Source organism: Xenopus tropicalis, chromosome 2 (genome assembly GCF_000004195.4).
Source record: "Xenopus tropicalis strain Nigerian chromosome 2, UCB_Xtro_10.0, whole genome shotgun sequence".
Classification (NCBI taxonomy): domain Eukaryota; kingdom Metazoa; phylum Chordata; class Amphibia; order Anura; family Pipidae; genus Xenopus; species Xenopus tropicalis.
This window is the reverse complement of record NC_030678.2, coordinates 161,381,629-161,399,383: the sequence shown is the minus strand read 5'-3', so window position 1 is coordinate 161,399,383 and position 17,755 is coordinate 161,381,629. Positions and strand designations below refer to the sequence as shown.

The window sequence follows — 17,755 nt, the reverse complement described above, 5'->3', positions numbered from 1 at the left end:
ATAGGATTTTAGAGGGAACATAAATGTAATATTAAGGGTATAGTTAGTACAACATAATAAAACAGTGTTTATTCAGTCATCCTTGGTATTGGCAGTCAAAGTACATTTTTTTAATTAATTTTACCAAAATTATTATTATTATTATTAACATTTATTTATAAAGCGCCAACATATTCCGCAGCGCTGTACAATAAGTGGGTTTCATACATTGGACATACAGAGTAACATACAGAGCAATCAATAACCGATACAAGAGGTGAAGAGAGCCCTGCCCAAAAGAGTTTACAATATTATTGACTCTTATTGCTGCTTTCCCCTTGGATTCTATGAAGGTTCTACTGGCTCAGCTTCCTGTTGTAGCCTAGCTATAGCTGCCATTGCCTCAGGCTGGCTTGACAGCTTCCTTATGGCCTTCCATAGCCATCTTATTGTGTTATAACCCCATAACAAGAAACCAAGAAACACCTGGAAGTGAATCTGTGTTTACTGGAGGGATGGTGACCTAAACATGGCACAGGTTACATAGTTAAGTTGGGTTAAAAAAAGACCAAAGTTCAACCCTTCCAAGTGAACTCCAGTGCACATATATACACACACTCTTACTGATTTATCTATACACTCCATACATAAACCATATATACCAACATCAATACTAACTGTAGATTTTAGTATCACAATAGCCTTGGGTATTATGCCTGTTCGTGAACTTTTTCAAGCCCCAGAATCTGCCATCACAACATCACTCGGAAGGGCATTCCCCAACCTCACTGCCCTCACATATATGGCCTTACTGAGTGCTGGCACAGAGCTGTTCCAATGCAGGACTATAGCCCTACAATTTCCCCATACAGTTAATAAACTGTATTCTGTGTATATGGACATTTTCTTGGGGGCATCTGTTACACAATGCATGCACATGGATTGCTTTAATAATTCTGACTTAGCTGTAGCTTTCAGGGTCATCGGAAAGGTTTGACTAGTTAAAATGGCTCAAAGGATCTTTTATGAGTATGTTGTTATTTTCTTGGCAGGCTTCACACTTGACAATTGCCTGGCAGGCTGCTTTGGCCACCCCTAGGCTGCTCAGGTGCCCGATCCATTCTCAAAAGCATCTTTGTACTCGGCTGAATAGCTCTATGGCTGCACGTCCTTTGTGTGTCTTACTCTTCTGACACAAACTGAGAGGCATGAAAGGCCGGCTTGGTTATATACTTAAGTCAGAAAAACACTGAATTGCTAGAAGTATGAAATCATCTTCTGCACTGCCAGACTTGCCTTCAATAATAGCTAACACATATTTTCAGTTATTTAATATATATTCATACTCATGTTTTAAATTGTAAATGTGTAAATGTGTGTGTGCATAGGGAGAGATAAGTGCTGTCCAGTTAAACGCAGCCATTTTGATATTTAGTACATCGGTCCCTCAATTTTCAACATCTTACTTTTTATGTTTTTGGTCACATAAGTAACTGCTTGTTAAAAATTAGAATAGGCCTGGGGCTTGTTTTTGTATGGGGGAGCTCGAAGGTTTCAACCAAACAATTCCTAAAGAGATGCCTATGCAAATCCAAAGAGATCTGGGTGCTTCTTAGCTCCTGCTATGCTCCCCAATCTACTGATTCACACTGATATCAGAGTACTTTGGTGATGATTCTATGCATTTTATAACAGTTAAGATAGATTTCAGGTGCTAATGGCTGACATTGGGTGGCCTGTGACTGCCGGGGTTATTTCCAAAAAAATACGGGTGAGTTGACATGTCTGGTCCTGGATTAGTTGCACCTGTGGTATGTAGTGTTTTCTCAGCCTCCAGCAATACAGTGACAGTAAGGGGGTACAGGTATGGGACCTGTTATCCAGAATGCTCAGGACCTGGGTTTTTTTCAGATAAGAAGTCTTTCTGTAATTTGGATCTCCATATTTGAAGTTTACTAAAAAATCGTATTAACATTAAATAAACACAATAGGATTGTTCTGCTTCCTATAAAAATTCATGCAGCTTAGTTACAATCAAGTACACTTTACCGGTTTATTATTACAGAGGAAAAAAATGAATAATTTAAAAAAAGATTAGAATTATTTGCTTAAAAGGCAGTCTGAGGGAGATGGCCTTCCCGTGATTCAGAGCTTTATAGAAGCCCCCCTGCAGCCTGACTTTGAATAGTGCAGCCTGCATCATACTAAAAGTTAATTAAGGTGACCTTCCATTTTTATTTCCCGAAGCTGGCAACTTGGTGTAACTCAGGCACTTTGTATTCTGCTAGTTAATTAGGAGATAAGAATTACCCAAACCGATATGCTCAGAATGTGGATTAATATACCTATTTCATAGCTAAAACCCTCTCCTCCTGTGCTGCTGAGAATCTTCTAAACCTGCCGCTCTCAGACCTTTTTATTTGGGATGAGACATGGGTAGAACAGCTGTATGTGCAGCCAGAGTGGGCTGAGTGGGCTATGAGTGGATGCGCCGGGCAAGCAAACTCACCTTATTTAGTACATATTGATTCAATTAAGGGAATTGCCATAGCTGCAGGGATTCTTTCTCGCCACCTCTCTTGCCCAGCTGTGAAATGTCAGCCTCGTAAAAGCAGACGCTGAGCAGGTTTGGAAATTTTAAATAACATTTTGATAATCCGGGTCATTCTATTGAAACAAAGAGAGCGAGTACAATGCCTTGGCTGCACGCTTTGCTTTTAGCCTTTGTCTTTCTAAAGAACAGTGTGTCACTTCATACAGGTGAACACAGATGTCTCTGAATTCCTACATATATACAGCATTTTCATCATTCTAACTGGTTATTACCCTGCACTTCCATTTATATTGAAGCATTTAATCCAATTATAACCTCAGGACTGATCGCCTTATATACTGTACATCTGTAGGGAATGCTTTAGCCTTACTCCAGGATATGTCCCACCACTGCCAGGTAATCATGTACTACCTTATCTTGCAGAACAGTGTTATCAATTTATTTTTATTAATTGAACTCCTGTAAAACGTACCCATATATTGCCCTCAGCACATGCAGTACAAATGATTTGTGTGCCTCCCAATCCCCTGTATAGCATTGCCCAGAGCCAGCCCTCTCCAATGTCATCTCATCATCTTAAGAAAGGCAGGCTTAGGCCATAAAGTCCATTCCCAAGCTCAGGCCAAGACGGCCATGAGTTAAGAAACAGTTGGTTATGGAAATTCCCAATCTGCCCATCACCAACATTAGCCTTTTTACCAGTAACAGAGTTGCTGCAAACCAAAAAGTACCCACATAATAATGAGGTATCAACATATATATATTAGTAAAATAGCGAAACAGTAAAAGCTAAGATGTATATGTCATTGGCTTGTTTGCAATTCATACTTATCTCGTATTTACTTAATTTCATGTGGGGGATTTAGTGCCATGTATTAAAGGTTATAAACGGTAAAATTATTCTGTTATTTGGATAGTAACCATGCTATAGCCTTTATAGACACTAGTGCCATTCTGTCTGCTAAATCTAACACATTTCAGTATGGAAGCTTCACCCCTTGCTGGGAGTATTTCTTGCCCATACCTTGTCTGCTGCTTCACCCATAGAGCTCAGAATCGGAAGTAGAACAAAGAGGTGAAATAGTATCCTCCATCTAAAGGGAGGGCTGGGAAATACAGAGCATAAGTTAGGGCGAATGCTGTAAGGGAGGTGTTGGTAGTTTTGGGGGGTCAGTGGACAAGAAGCCACCTGGAACAATGGGTCTAACCCAATATTGAAACTTTAAACCACCCTAAGTAAAAGGAACAATTTTTCACTAATGAAAGGAGGCCCAGATACCAACATTCCTCCTATTAATGCACTATACCAGCCTATCTCTGCCTACCCATGGACTGTGGGACACTTTAGTGCCAGTGGGTAGCGCTGTTGTGAAATCATGTCACCATGGCACCAACATCTTTTGCTAATTGCTAATTAGAATTACTTGAAAATCATATCTCTGACATCTACCTCCCCTTGCCTGTGCTATGGCTTATGGGTCAAGAAGGCTTGCCACAGTATATAGTACTTTGTATAGTTTGTAATGATTATTTTTTATTTCTGTAACAAAACAGGAATTAAATTCTTTGCAACCGAAGGGTAATTTCCGTCTGTGGCTCACTGCTGAAGTTCACCCCAAATTTACACCAATTTTGCTGCAGTCAAGTTTGAAGATAACGTACGAGGTAAGGCTCTTTTCTGTGTAAGAAATAAAAGATAGTATGATGTTGAGAGTGCTATTTTGAGACAATTTGCAATTGGTCTTCATTTTTTATTATTTTTAGATTTTTAGTTATTTCATTTTCAGTTCAGGAGCTCTCTGGTTTGGAGTTTCAGCAGTTATTTGGTTGTTAGAAGACATTTAGTCTTCAACTTTGGTTCCAAGTTTTAATAGAGCCCTGTAAACTTTTAATTGATTTGTTCAGTGTTTTGCTTTGTTAATAGCTGTTCCAAAGCCCGAGATCAAGAGCTAGGTTTGTCCTGTAGCAGAGAGAATAAAGTAGGGCAGACTGCAGTGTCGGCACATACTGAGGGAACGAACTGGGTTAGGGTTCTGTGAAATGAATCCTTTCTCGCGCTGTGGATCTAATAATATATTCTACATTCTGGCCTGTTAATTGTTTGGAAGCAAATAAGAGTGGAAAGTAGATTTCATTGGATATCAGTGAGATGCGGGTGCTTTACTGATGTATCTACTGAAATATCTAGACTGGTTATTACTGTCATCTGGCTTCTTTTCTGTGAAAGTAGAATGGATGCATCTCATGCTATAATCCTTCGGGGGATAATATACTATTCTGGAATCACTTTCCCTGGTTAGTGGAGTATATAGAAGAATAATTTATTTCCGTGCCTAATTGCAAGAATGGCTCGCCGAGTTGTTAGGCAAAGGAGAAACTCATTGGAAGCCGAAAGACAAATGTTAAATTCCAAGCAAAATGGGCTCCTGCACATAGCAAGTAATTATCCGCTAAAGCACCGAACATGAAAGCACCAGAGATTAAAAGATAAAGGGAATTGGTACTTTTCTGTGCATCTTTATGTGCGGGGGGGAAGGGATGACAGCAGGCATGTTTATATGTGCTACTGTCTAGGTGCCATATATTGCACATTCTAGAGCAAATGAAAATTCTTGATGCAGTGCTGCCTGTGCTCTTTTTGTTGCTAATGACTAAGCTGAGAATCCTTGCAGTTTTAGTATATGTTCCTTACTGCTGTTTAGGAGCAACTGTTCCACCAGAAGCCCATGTATTTGATGATCTACCCAGTCTCTGAGGAAAAGAAGAATATAAAGGGATTTAAAATAAATAATTTAAACTTCAGCCATAGAAGTGTAAAAATGCAAAGCAAACTAAAGTTGGCGCTGCACTGAAAGATCTGCTTGTTTGCTGAGGTCACCAAATGAGCTGATCTTTCTCTGAGGTGGATAGTATTGGATTGGGAATACAGACTGTTGGAGCAAGGAACACATCAATGATATGGTAATCGCTCCAACAAGATATTTAGACCTGTACCATCAGTATTTGTATTATTTTTGGCCGGATTATGGATGGGTAGGCCACATCAGAGTGTCCTGCAGTTGAATCGGACAAAAAGAGCCAAATCTGCAGCTAAAATCTGCACATGTATGGCCACCTTTAGGGGCAGAAGCATTTTCACATGGATAGCCATATCTGAGACCTTTCTATCATAGTGCATGCCTATAGAGACAGTCCTTCACCTTTATGGACAACTTGGCTAAATGAAATGTAGGAAGAGCTCATTTCAACTACACAATGATATCCCATTGGGTTTGAATAGACTTTGCAAGGATTAACTTGCACATTTTAGTTGAAAAAACACTTTGCAGGAATACCAAAAAAGGTGTGAAAGTAGCTTTTTCTTTAAGATCAAGCATCTCGACCTTTGATAAATCAGTGGAGTGGAATATCTTCTGCAGAAAAGCAAAGCAAATCCAAATGTTGAGCAGCGGAGCCTTGTGTGTGTGATACAGAGCAGTGCCAGGCTGCAGCCACCATATTGTACCTCCCCTAATGCTACCTGGAGATTTCTGGCCAGCACTTGGAATTCTATAGCTGAAAGAGGTGTAATAAAAAAACAAACAGGAACTGGTAGAGTGGGACTGGCCCACCAGGACACCAGGAAAACTCCCAGTGGGCCTAGGTGTCAGTGGGCCACCCTCCTCAACCAACCAATTGCCCTTGTAAGTCTATATCAAGCCCATTCCTCTGGGAGAAGAGAAAAGAAGAAGAGAATGGATGTAAAGATAGATAAGAGCATGTAAAGAGAAGAGGGTATTAGAACAAAGGTGGCAAACGAAGAGAGAAAGAAACATATTTGGAGAGTAGGTCTGAGGTTTCCTAGTAGAGGTCCCTTGCACACAAGTCCGACACTGGGAACTGGGGGTCTTATGTGCACTGAAAACCAGTGATTCTTCTAAGCAGACGTCAATTTTAAAATGCTGCATGAAAATAATCTAGACTGTTAAAGGTTTCCCAAGAGGCAGAAGTGGAGCAGGCAGGTGCACTTAGCCCCACGTACTTTGACTGGCTCGCTTTGTTTTAGCTATGGCACAGTTAAGTGCATCACTATGAAACAGGACATTTGGCCCTTCCGTCTGTTGTCTTCAGTTATTTTTATGACTCAAGACCGTATTGCCACCAAACTCATAATTAGCTTCTTTTTATGGTTTGTTTTGTGTTTCCCAAAGTCACTGCTGCTTCCTCTCATCTCACAATAACAAGATCTGAAGCCCTTCTGCTTGCACTTTAAGCGCTGGATTTAAGATAAAAGTGCATTTATCTTAGAACAGATGGATGTTTACAATGACTGATGTCAGAAGCGACCAAATCAGTTCATCATTTTTATTGCTTGTCTCTTTTAAGTGCCTGGCTAGAAATACTCTGCTCATACACTTTTTGGGATTTGAGATCAAAAGGAAACACACAGGAGCACAGCAGACATCAGGAAAGATCAACAAATGAGCGCTGTATTATAAAATATAGAGATTTAGGGTAACAAGCATATTGACAAATGACTATTCACAGCGCGTTAGCATTGCTGGAGTAATTGCATTTAATTTCCCAGCTCAGACATTTCATATCAATTACATATGTGGCTCAAGCATATTGTATAATAGAATTCTCACAATTAAAAAAAATATTTTTTTGTCATAAGAAAGTGACATTGATAATGTTGTCCTGGTCAAGTCATCCATAGCAACCAATTGACATTTAGCTCTTACTTCTCTGGTCCAATGGGAAAATTGTCCCAGCATGCTAGAGAATCTTTGCCACTGTTTGTGTCCTTTATACATTTGCAGCAGGAACGTAATAGCAACCAATTGACTTTTAGCTCTTACTCATCTAGTGCAATGAGAAAAGTGTCCCAGCACGCTGGAGAATCATAATAGCAACCAATTGACATTTAACTCTTACTCCTCTCGTGCAATAAGAAAATTGTCCCAGCATGCTGGAGAATCTTTGCCACTATTTTTGTCCTTTATACATTTGCAGCAGGAACGTAATAGCAACCAACTGACTTTTAGCTCTTACTCATCTAGTGCAATGAGAAAATTGTCCCAGCATGCTGGAGAATCGTAATACCAACCAATTGACTTTTAGCTCTTACTCATCTAGTGCAATGAGAAAATTGTCCCAGCATGCTGGAGAATCTTTGCCACTATTTGTGTCCCGTATACATTTGCAGCAGGAACGTAAAATGGGCAGGCACATAATAGAACATGCAAACTCAGACTGAACTTACTGGAATAGTTTAGATGAAGTCAGATATCAGATGCATATTGTTCCCTCTCTTTTTGTGCCTTTATATTTGCATTAAACACCCCAACATGTCTCCTATTCCACATCAGCTGAATTACATGTATATAACACCTCTAGGCACCACCAGGACTTAAGAAGAACTTAATGAGGACCTATGAATCGTGGACACCGGAGCAGATAAGCAAAAACGGACAAACACCCCGGGCACAGGCTTTGTTTAGTCTGGCTTGGTTTCATGCAGTGTGCCAAGAAAGAAGAAATTACATACCACAGGTAAGCAAATTATTTGGGTCTTATTAGTACAGGTATGAGACCTGTTATCCAGAATGCTCTGGGCCTGGGATCTTTCCGTAATTTGGCTCACCATACTTTGGCTCCAATAATGATTAATTATATCTTAGTTGGGATCAAATACAATATGCTGTTCTATTATTACAGAGAAAAGGGAATCATTTAACCATTAAATAAACTCAATAGGGCTGTTCTGCCCCCAATAAGGGGTAATTATATCTTAGTTGGGATCAAGTACAGGTACTGTTTTATTATTACAGAGAAAAGGGAATCATTTACCCATTAAATAAACCCAATAGGGCTGTTCTGCCCCCAATAAGGGGTACTTATATCTTAGTTGGGATCAAGTACAGGTACTGTTTTATTATTACAGAGAAAAGGGAATCATTTAACCATTAAATAAACCCAATAGGGCTGTTCTGCCCCCAATAAGGGGTAATTATATCTTAGTTGGGATCAAATACAATATGCTGTTCTATTATTACAGAGAAAAGGAAATATTTTGCAAAAAATTAAATTGGAGTCTATGGGAGATGGCCTTCTTGTAATTTGGAGTTTCCAGATAACAGATCTTATAGCTGTACAGTGTTCTGTTCATTGCTTAATATCTGCAATAAAATAATTGCATACTGGTCCTTTTATATACAGTACATCACCTAACTGATTCTATGATATTGCTGTAGAGTAAGATTAAGTACAGGGGTTTCTTGTCGAGTATGAAAGATTTTGGGGTATAATTGTGATTTTAACAGGATGATCTAGGCCAGCGGTTCTCTACCTGTCGGTCGGGACCCCGGGGGTGGAACGACCCTTACACAGGTGTCGCCTAAGACCATCGGAAAATACATATTTACGATGGTGTTAGGAATAATTTTATGGTTGGGTGTCACCACAACATGAGGGTTACGGCATTAGGAAGGTTGAGAACCACTGATCTTTTTAACCCATGATCAACATTTAAATATAAAAAAGTTGAGGAACAACACAAGCATGAAAAAAGTTCCTGGGGGTGCCCCAAAAAGGCTGTAATTTGTTATTTGGTAGCCCCTATGTGGATTGTCAGCCTACAGGAGGCTCTGTTTGGTAGTACCGACAATCTTTATACTTCCAAAGCTTGCCTCCAAGTTAGAAATTCAAGAATGAAGACCTGCTTTGAGGCCACTGGGAGCAACATCAAAGGGGGGTGGTGAGTAACATGTTGCTCACGATCCACTGGTTGGAGATCACTGATCCAGAGTGTATAGAACATTGAATATTTTTTTTATTTTCTTCTGCTTACCCCCTGTAATAAGTCTTTACCAAACAATACCTGGAAATTATAGCCTTCTCATGACTACAAAGGGGACCTTCAGTCCTGTTGCCCTCAGGAGGGCAGAATATATTGTTCAATATTCAGCTTGAAAATTGTTAGACTATAACAGGATGCTTCAAGAGATTCAAAATGGCAGACAGCAAATGGAAAGGAGATTCCAATGGGATTTTGGGAGATAAGGAAGGACGGGGAGAGAGGGAAGGACTGTAAAGGTGAGTGCTGCCTGGGTTTGTGTGCAGGACACAGCAGGGAGTAGGTTAATGGAAAGTTGGAAAACATGCAAGGAATGTAATCACAGCCCAGTCTACGGCTGTAGGACAGTATGCCAAATGATGAAGGCCAAGCTCTCCTGCCTTTGCATATGGTATCATTCATCCATTTTTGTCTGGAACCAGGATAGAGCTTCATAGGAAAGTCTTGTATGAGTGGAAAGGAAGGGACCCAAATAAATAAAGCACAAGGCTGGTCAAAGTAATGGTTCTCCAGATATCTAGCTAATACGCCTCTAATTGGATGCTCCTGTAGGAATAATGAAGAAGACATGACATTACTGGTAAAATCACAGTGCATGACAAGAACTGAGATTGACATTTCAGCTTGACTCTTACCTGTGTCCTTAAATGAGCTTCCCGGGAAGTTTGCAGCTCATTTTGGAACACGTAGAACAACGTGTATGCTGAATAATAATGGCCTTAGGTGTCTGGCAGTGTAACACTTAGAGAATGTGATGCCCATCAAGGTAAACAGAACATTAAGGGCATTCTCATTATTTCTTGAGGGTTTCTTGTGAACAAAATTAGCCAGAATGAATAAATCCCCATTTTAAGATGCAGCCTCAGAAATGCAACTTTAACGCTGTCCCACATTTGTTCTGTAATGACATTAATTTAACTTGAATCTGTGTCACAGTTAATTATTTGGAGAGTTAGCACAAAGCACAAGCAATTTATCCTCTTCATAGTAGTTTGACACATTGGGCAGTGTGTGGGTAATCCAGGGGGATTTGCCGCCCCTGTGTACTTCAGTTTGTTGGTTTAGCTGGAATGCACCAGCCTTAAGTTCATCCTAGTTGTGATTAATTATAGCTTGCGCGGCGTTCAGAAAAACTGATATACTGCTCAGCAAGACAGGCACAACTATACCAACGCTGTGTTTATACAAAGTTATACAAAGTGTAAGCCTAGGAGGAAATCCACGACCAATTGTTTATTCTCTTTGCTGACAGCCCCATTCCATTGAGAATAATGTGGAGGATTATTTACACCATGCCTAGCACTCCTATGCATCTTGCTGTCAGCTGGCGGGGAGAGTGGGGAGCCCCTTTCAGCACCGCACACCTAGGGGCAGCCCACGGCAGTGTAACAGGTGCCGAAAAAAGCATTTCAGTGACAGCAAAGTAGCAAAACTAGTAAAAGTACATACATTTGTATGTTGGCCCCAGTTTACTAGACTTGCCCCAGTTTCTATCCATACTCTTCAGAGGACCTTGCCAAGTTTATTAGTGTTTAGCCATAACCAGAACATTTACATAGCAATTTATACCAAAGGCGAAACTTGACTTCTGTTTGTAACTTTATCCATTTTGAATTTTACATCAGTTAATATTAAAGGAAAACTCCACCCAAACACAAATTAAGCCTTTGCAATATACACCAATTAAAAAATATGCAGCATTTTCATGATTTTTAATGTAATAATATGGTTTGGAACAGTTCCCTGTTCCCCTGCTGATCTGGCTGACTACTTTGAACCTCAATAAAAATTTAATAGTAGTCGTCTGTCCTCAGCCTGCCTTCAGCCTGCATCCTCCCAATCCCACAATCCCCTGCACATGTGATGTCAATTGAGAAAGGAACATCACAGTGCAATGCATTGTGGGCTTTGTAGTTCCTGCATGCTGTCTGTAAGCTGTGGAGAAGTTGTTACAATTTGTAACATCAGTGTTTTAGTCCCTCCTCCCCTGCCAGGATTTCAAATGATGTAGAAAGAGAAGAACTGTGTTGCAGCTGGATTTCAGCATATAAAATGGTATTTATTCATACTTTTTAAAGGAACAGATTACAGTGATAGGTAAATTAGGGGTTCCTGTGTTGTGTGGGGCTTTGTAACAAATTTTGACTGTGAAGCTGGATTTCCCCTTTAAATATACACTTTCTTTAGTCTGCCCCATAATCTCAAATAACCAGTTAAGGAGGAACTTTTGGATGACTGGTTTTAATCTTGGCGAGCGATCAGGCCCGGATTTGTGGAGAGGCCACAAAGGCCCGGGCCTTGGGCGGCAGAAACCTGGGGGTGGCATGCCGCCCAGCCGCACAATAATCTCAAAATTTCTGCTCCCGTACGGAGCAATGGGGACTTCTCCCCACTGCTCCGTATGCACTTTGGCCCACGACGCATGCGCGCTTGCTTGCCCCCGCTGTTTGCGCATGCGCGCCCCCCCTCACGCCTGCGCACTACCGCTGGTCAGGCACAACACACGCATGCGCACTGGGGGGGGGGGGCGGCATGGGACCGGGGGCGGCCTGGGGGCGGTGAGTTTTGAAATCCGGCCCTGCGAGCGATGCTACAGCCATTATACTGTACGTGTAAAAGTAGGCAAAACGAATTGACCCGTGTGTCTCTTTTTTTTGTATTTGTTAAAACGGTACTTTTTTTTGCATTATTTTTGTAGGGATGGACAAAATTTTATGAATTTTCCCTGGCAGACCTTCGTGCAGCTTATGACATTATTGACAGGCTTTTTGAAGGTAAGGTAATAAACTGCATTGTGGTTTTTATTATATACAGGTATGGGACTTATCCAGAATCTCAGGACCTGGGGTTTTTTGGATAAGGAGTCTTTCTGTAGTTTGGATCTCTATCCTTTGAGTCTTCTATAAATCAGTTAAACATGAAATAAACCCAATAGGACTGTTCTGCCCCCAATAAGGGGTAATTATATCTTAGTTGGGATCAAGTACATGTACTGTTTTATTATTACAGAGAAAAGGGTATCATTTAATCATTAAATAAACCCAATAGGGCTGTTCTGCCCCCAATAAGGGGTAACTATATCTTAGTTGGGATCAAGTACAGGTACTGTTTTATTATTACAGAGAAAAGGGAATCATTTAATCATTAAATAAACCCAATAGGGCTGTTCTGCCCCCAATAAGGGGTAATTATATCTTAGTTGGGATCAAGTACAGGTACTGTTTTATTATTACAGAGAAAAGGGAATCATTTAATCATTAAATAAACCCAATAGGGCTGTTCTGCCCCCAATAAGGGGTAATTATATCTTAGTTGGGATCAAGTACAGGTACTGTTTTATTATTACAGAGAAAAGGGAATCATTTAACCATTAAATAAACCCAATAGGGCTGTTCTGCCCCCAATAAGGGGTAATTATATCTTAGTTGGGATCAAGTACAGGTACTGTTTTATTATTACAGAGAAAAGGGAATCATTTAACCATTAAATAAACCCAATAGGACTGTTCTGCCCCCAATAAGGGGTAATTATATCTTAGTTGGGATCAAGTACAGGTACTGTTTTATTATTATTACAGAGAAACAATTGTTAAAAATGTTAATTATTTGATTACAATGGAGTCTGTGGGAGATGGGCTTCTGGTATTTTGCTTACCTTGCAGATAGAATCTCAGCACTGCCATTGGCTGCACTACTCCTGCCATTTTTGTGTTATTCCTTGGCACATAATGTAATAATATTATTGTCACATTATCCTTCTTAAGTGGGTGAGCAGACACAGGTTTCCCCAAAAGAGAGCTCTGGGGCTTTCTGCATTTCTTTAGCACTATAGTACCCACCCTTTTAATTGTGCACTTAATTATTAACCTATTAAAGACAATATGACTCAAATGAGAATGGCAGCCCTCTCTGTAGTACCAAGGTGCATGAGTGTTTGCTGAGATCTGAGGATCCAATGAGTTAAAACTGCCCAACAAACCCCTCACAAATAGCATTGTCACACCAAGACACAGGACATTATAGGTTCTATGAGGCCTCTTTCTCTAGTACCATGCACTTTGCCCATGTTTCTCTAAAGATATGCTGTGGTTGTTTCTCTTTTTTATTCTTCAAAATATATACTCATAAGCATTTACTTGCTGTGTACGTTTTGTTTTATTTCTGTCTGCAGGCAAAAGAGACTTTAAATGGGATTTTGTGCATGGCCTCTTAGAAAATGCTATCTATGGTGGAAGAGTGGATAACTTCTTTGACTTAAGAGTCCTGCGCTCCTATTTGGAACAGTTTTTCAGTTCCCATACAACTGGAACTTCTGGAATGAGCAAGATGGCGGCTTTCCCATTGCCTTTCTCATTACCTAACTCATGTAGCATTATGGTAAGACGCTAACTGATATTTCATGTGTAGTTGGGACCATAACTAAGTAAGAACTTGTGGCTTCTATAAATCAGTGTTTTACCTTAGATCTCAGCTTCGGTTAGGCCAGTGCCAGAGGATGTAAATCCTTCAGAAAAAGGAATTTTGGGTTATGTAGTCTGTTCTACATCTGTAGCTGCCTCTTGGCTGGGGTCAGAGCTGTGAGAACATTAATATAGCTGGTCAAACAAAAGGTTTCTGCTTTTCTTCTTCCAACGTTTAAATATTGATATTCATTTCTTTACTGTTGATGATCAGTGTCCCTCTACCACTGCACATTTCCTACCTCAGCTTTTTTCCATTCATTTTATCAAAATTCGTAAACGAAACGCAGCCCTACCTTACACAAATTTATGTTTCCTTCACACTTATCTGGTATCATACTATTATCAATACTTCACTTGGACTAGCCCACAGGCTGGATTGGTAGGGAGGGAAATAACATTTCTACACTGTAATAAGCTCAGTGTGAGTTTTTAGATGCAATTTTCTCTTTATTTAACATGTATTATTTTTTCACTTTATTTAAGTTTTAGCACTCTGCAACCCAGTTAACCCCCACAGCCGCCAGTTGGAATAGCCCTTAAGTGCTACTGTTTGTATTAGTGCAAATGGAGAGATGACTATTCCAAGTGATTCTGTGGGACAGATTTCCTAAGCAGGATTCCTGGTGGATCATTTGATTTCGATGGTTTTAAAGGGGTGGTTCAGCTTTATGTAAACTTTTAGTATGTTATAGAATGGCCAATTCTAAGCAACTTTTCAGTTGGTCTTCATTATTTATTCTTTATAGTTTTTGAACTATTTGCTTGTTCTTGTAGCTTTCAAATGGGGGTCACTGACCCCAGCAGACAAAAGACGATTGCTCTGTGAGGCTACAGTTTTATTGTTACTGTTACTTTTTATAAATTATTTTTCTATTCACATCCTCTCCTATTTATATACCAGCCTCACATTCAAACCACTCCCTGGTTGCTAAGGTAATTTGGACCCCAGCAACCAGATAGCTGCTAAAACTCCAAACTGAAGAGCTGCTAAACAAAAAGTAAAATAACTAGAAAAAATACAAATTATAAAAAATTGTTACAAAACTGTCTTAGAATATTACTCTCTACATCATACTTAAAGTTAACTCAAAGGTGAACAATCCCTTTAAAATAGGAATGTTTTTCATTTTCTTTAGACCACATAGTGCTGAAAGCTTTCTTTATAACTGCCAAATTTTCTTTTTTTTTTTTATAAATATACTGCTCTACTAGCTACAAAAGAGCACTGAGGCCAGCAAAAAAAAAAAAGAACTGAAATGAATTCAGACTTTTAAAACTCATAGTTATGACTTTAAAAAGTCAAAATTATGACTTTTCATCTTTTCATCTGATAATTATGACTTTAAAAGGTAAGAAGAATCAGGAGAAAAAGTCATAATTATGAGTCTGAAAGTCAGAATTTTGAGTTTTAAAAGTCATAATTCAACAGATTTGTTTTTTTTTTTTTGGCCCCAGTGCTCTTCCATAACTAACTAACCTGGTTAACAATCCTGGGTTTTTCAGGGAAAATATTCTCTATATCTGGCAACAGTGGTGAATGACATATACAAACTGCAGGGCGTACTCAATCTACATCTGATGCAGCCATTATCTTGACATTGGCTCAGATGCCTCACAGTGGCCTACAAACTCCATTTAAATAGTTCATGTGTGGCCCCTTTTCTAACTTAATGAAAGTGTTCCGTTTCTATTTGGATAGGCAGTGCTGACACCTGTGCTTTCTCTCTTTCGCAGGACTACCGGGCGGTTATTGAGAGCATCCCAGAGGATGACCAGCCTGCATTCTTTGGCCTCCCAGCTAACATTGCTCGCTCCTCCCAGAGAATGATTAGTTCACAGGTAAACATTATTCTTTTACAAATAGTTACTCAAAAATGGTTTGGATGTATTTAAAATCACCAGTGATTGATGCAGGTTATTCCAAATTTAATTCTAGGAAATAATTAATTTAGGTTCTCTCTTATTGTTTCTTATTAGTATTATTAGTAATCATTAGTAGAACTAAAGCTTAACAAGAAGTACTCTAGAAATGCTACACATTATGTTCATTATTTATATTATTGTCCAAATGGCAATCCTAGTTTTGTAAGTGAAGGATAATGCTAATATATAATAATCATTTATTATATATTAGCATTATCCTTCACTTACAAAACTAGGGTTGCCATTAGGAATCACAGGGCTCAGTACTACTCAGGGAGTACCTCTAAACTTAACATAAGTTGGCAAGGCCCTTTTCCCCAGGGGGCCCCACTTATTAACACATGAGGCCCCCTGAGTAGAAGGACCTTACAACAAGTAGAATAGGCCCCTAATGGAAACAAAAAGGGCCCACTGGGTCCCCTCTGCCATGGGATGCCGGACAACAACCCCCCCCCCCACCCCTTATGGCGACCCTGTACGTAGCATAAGCATATGCAGCAGTTCATAGGCATTATATCATTCACTCACCTTGCCCTAGTGGAGCTTACAGGCTATGCAGTGTATCAAACACACACTGTAGTCACTTTATCAGCTACAAAATAACTTATGGTTTTTTGTTACTTCTACAACATAGTTGGATCAGTAGAATACAGAGGCTTCCAGCACAAGTATATTCACTACAGTAGAAAGGAAGCTATAATTTCTGTCTAACTTATGTAAGGAAGAGGTAATCCTTTCACTGCATCTAAATAGAAAATCCAGCCCTGAAGAGAAATCCGGCCCTGTGAATAATTGTCTAGTTTCATCGCCTACGAGCAATGGTTCTGGAATCATTCTGCATTAAATGGATGGATAGAATATGGTTGATTAAATCCTAATCTCCAAAAAAAAAAGATGAATTTTAATGTTCTGATAATAACTAACGTATTTATCTGGGAATTTTATCAGTTTTATTCTCACTGCAGCATTAAAAGGACGAACATGTTCATACAGCAGTTAGATAATGTAACAAATTATGCATGTCTAATGGTCCTTCATGATCACATGATCACTCAAGCAATGTTATTTGCCATTCATTTCATTCTTATGACTGGAAATCTTTCAAAGCTTTATCCAGTTACATAGTAACATAGTAAGTTAGGTTGAAAAAAGACATACATCTATCAACTTCAACCATAATGCCTATATATAACCTGCCTAACTACTAGTTGATCCAGAGGAAGGCAAAAAACCCCATCTGAAGCCTCTATAATTTGCCGCAGAGGGGAAAAAATTCCTTCCTGACTCCAAGATGGCAATCGGACCAGTCCCTGGATCAACTTGTACTAAGAGCTATCTCCCATAACCCTGTATTCCCTCACTTGCTAAGAATCCATCCAGCCCCTTCTTAAAGCTATATAATGTATCAGCCAGTACGACTGATTTGGGGAGGGAATTCCACAACTTCACAGCTCTCACAGTAAAAGATGCTTTCCGAATATTTAAACGGAACCTCCCTTCTTCTAAACAGAGTGGGTGCCCTTGTATCTGTTGGAAGGGCCTACTGGTAAATAAAGCTTTAGAGAGGTTATTATATGATCCCCTTATATATTTATACATAGTTATCATATCCCCCCTTAAGCGCCTCTTCTCCAGTGTAAACAGACCCAACTTGGCCAGTCTTTCTTCATAACTGAGACTTTCCATACCCTTTACCAGCTTAGTTGCCCTTCTCTGAATACTCTCGAACTCAATAATGTCACGTTTTAGTACTGGAGAACAAAACTGAACAACATAATCTAGATGGAAAAAGCACAAATAATGGATCTAAATAGCAGATCTCTTGGTGTGCTACTCAGATATGCTGTGTGTGAATGCATTCCCATTCAGCCCACTATGATCAGAAATGATATCCTAGTGCTATGGGTGGATATAACTGTACCCTGCCCACCCTCCTGGCATTGGCACATACACCGGCCTGGACCAGCTGCACTCAGGATACATTGACATCTGTTCCTTT

The 17,755-nt window shown here is 39.7% G+C and overlaps 1 protein-coding gene across 1 annotated transcript in view; it reads left to right on the top strand.

The window, feature by feature from the left end:
• The window catches only part of dync2h1 (dynein, cytoplasmic 2, heavy chain 1), a 201,153-nt gene that overhangs the window by 121,113 nt on the left and 62,285 nt on the right, over positions 1–17,755 (top strand). Inside the window, exons 78-82 of the mRNA XM_031897315.1 lie at positions 4,088–4,198; positions 7,913–8,068; positions 12,070–12,145; positions 13,542–13,747; positions 15,568–15,672. Of these exons, the coding sequence (XP_031753175.1) occupies positions 4,088–4,198; positions 7,913–8,068; positions 12,070–12,145; positions 13,542–13,747; positions 15,568–15,672 (654 nt within the window). The remainder of the gene's footprint in view (positions 1–4,087; positions 4,199–7,912; positions 8,069–12,069; positions 12,146–13,541; positions 13,748–15,567; positions 15,673–17,755) is intronic.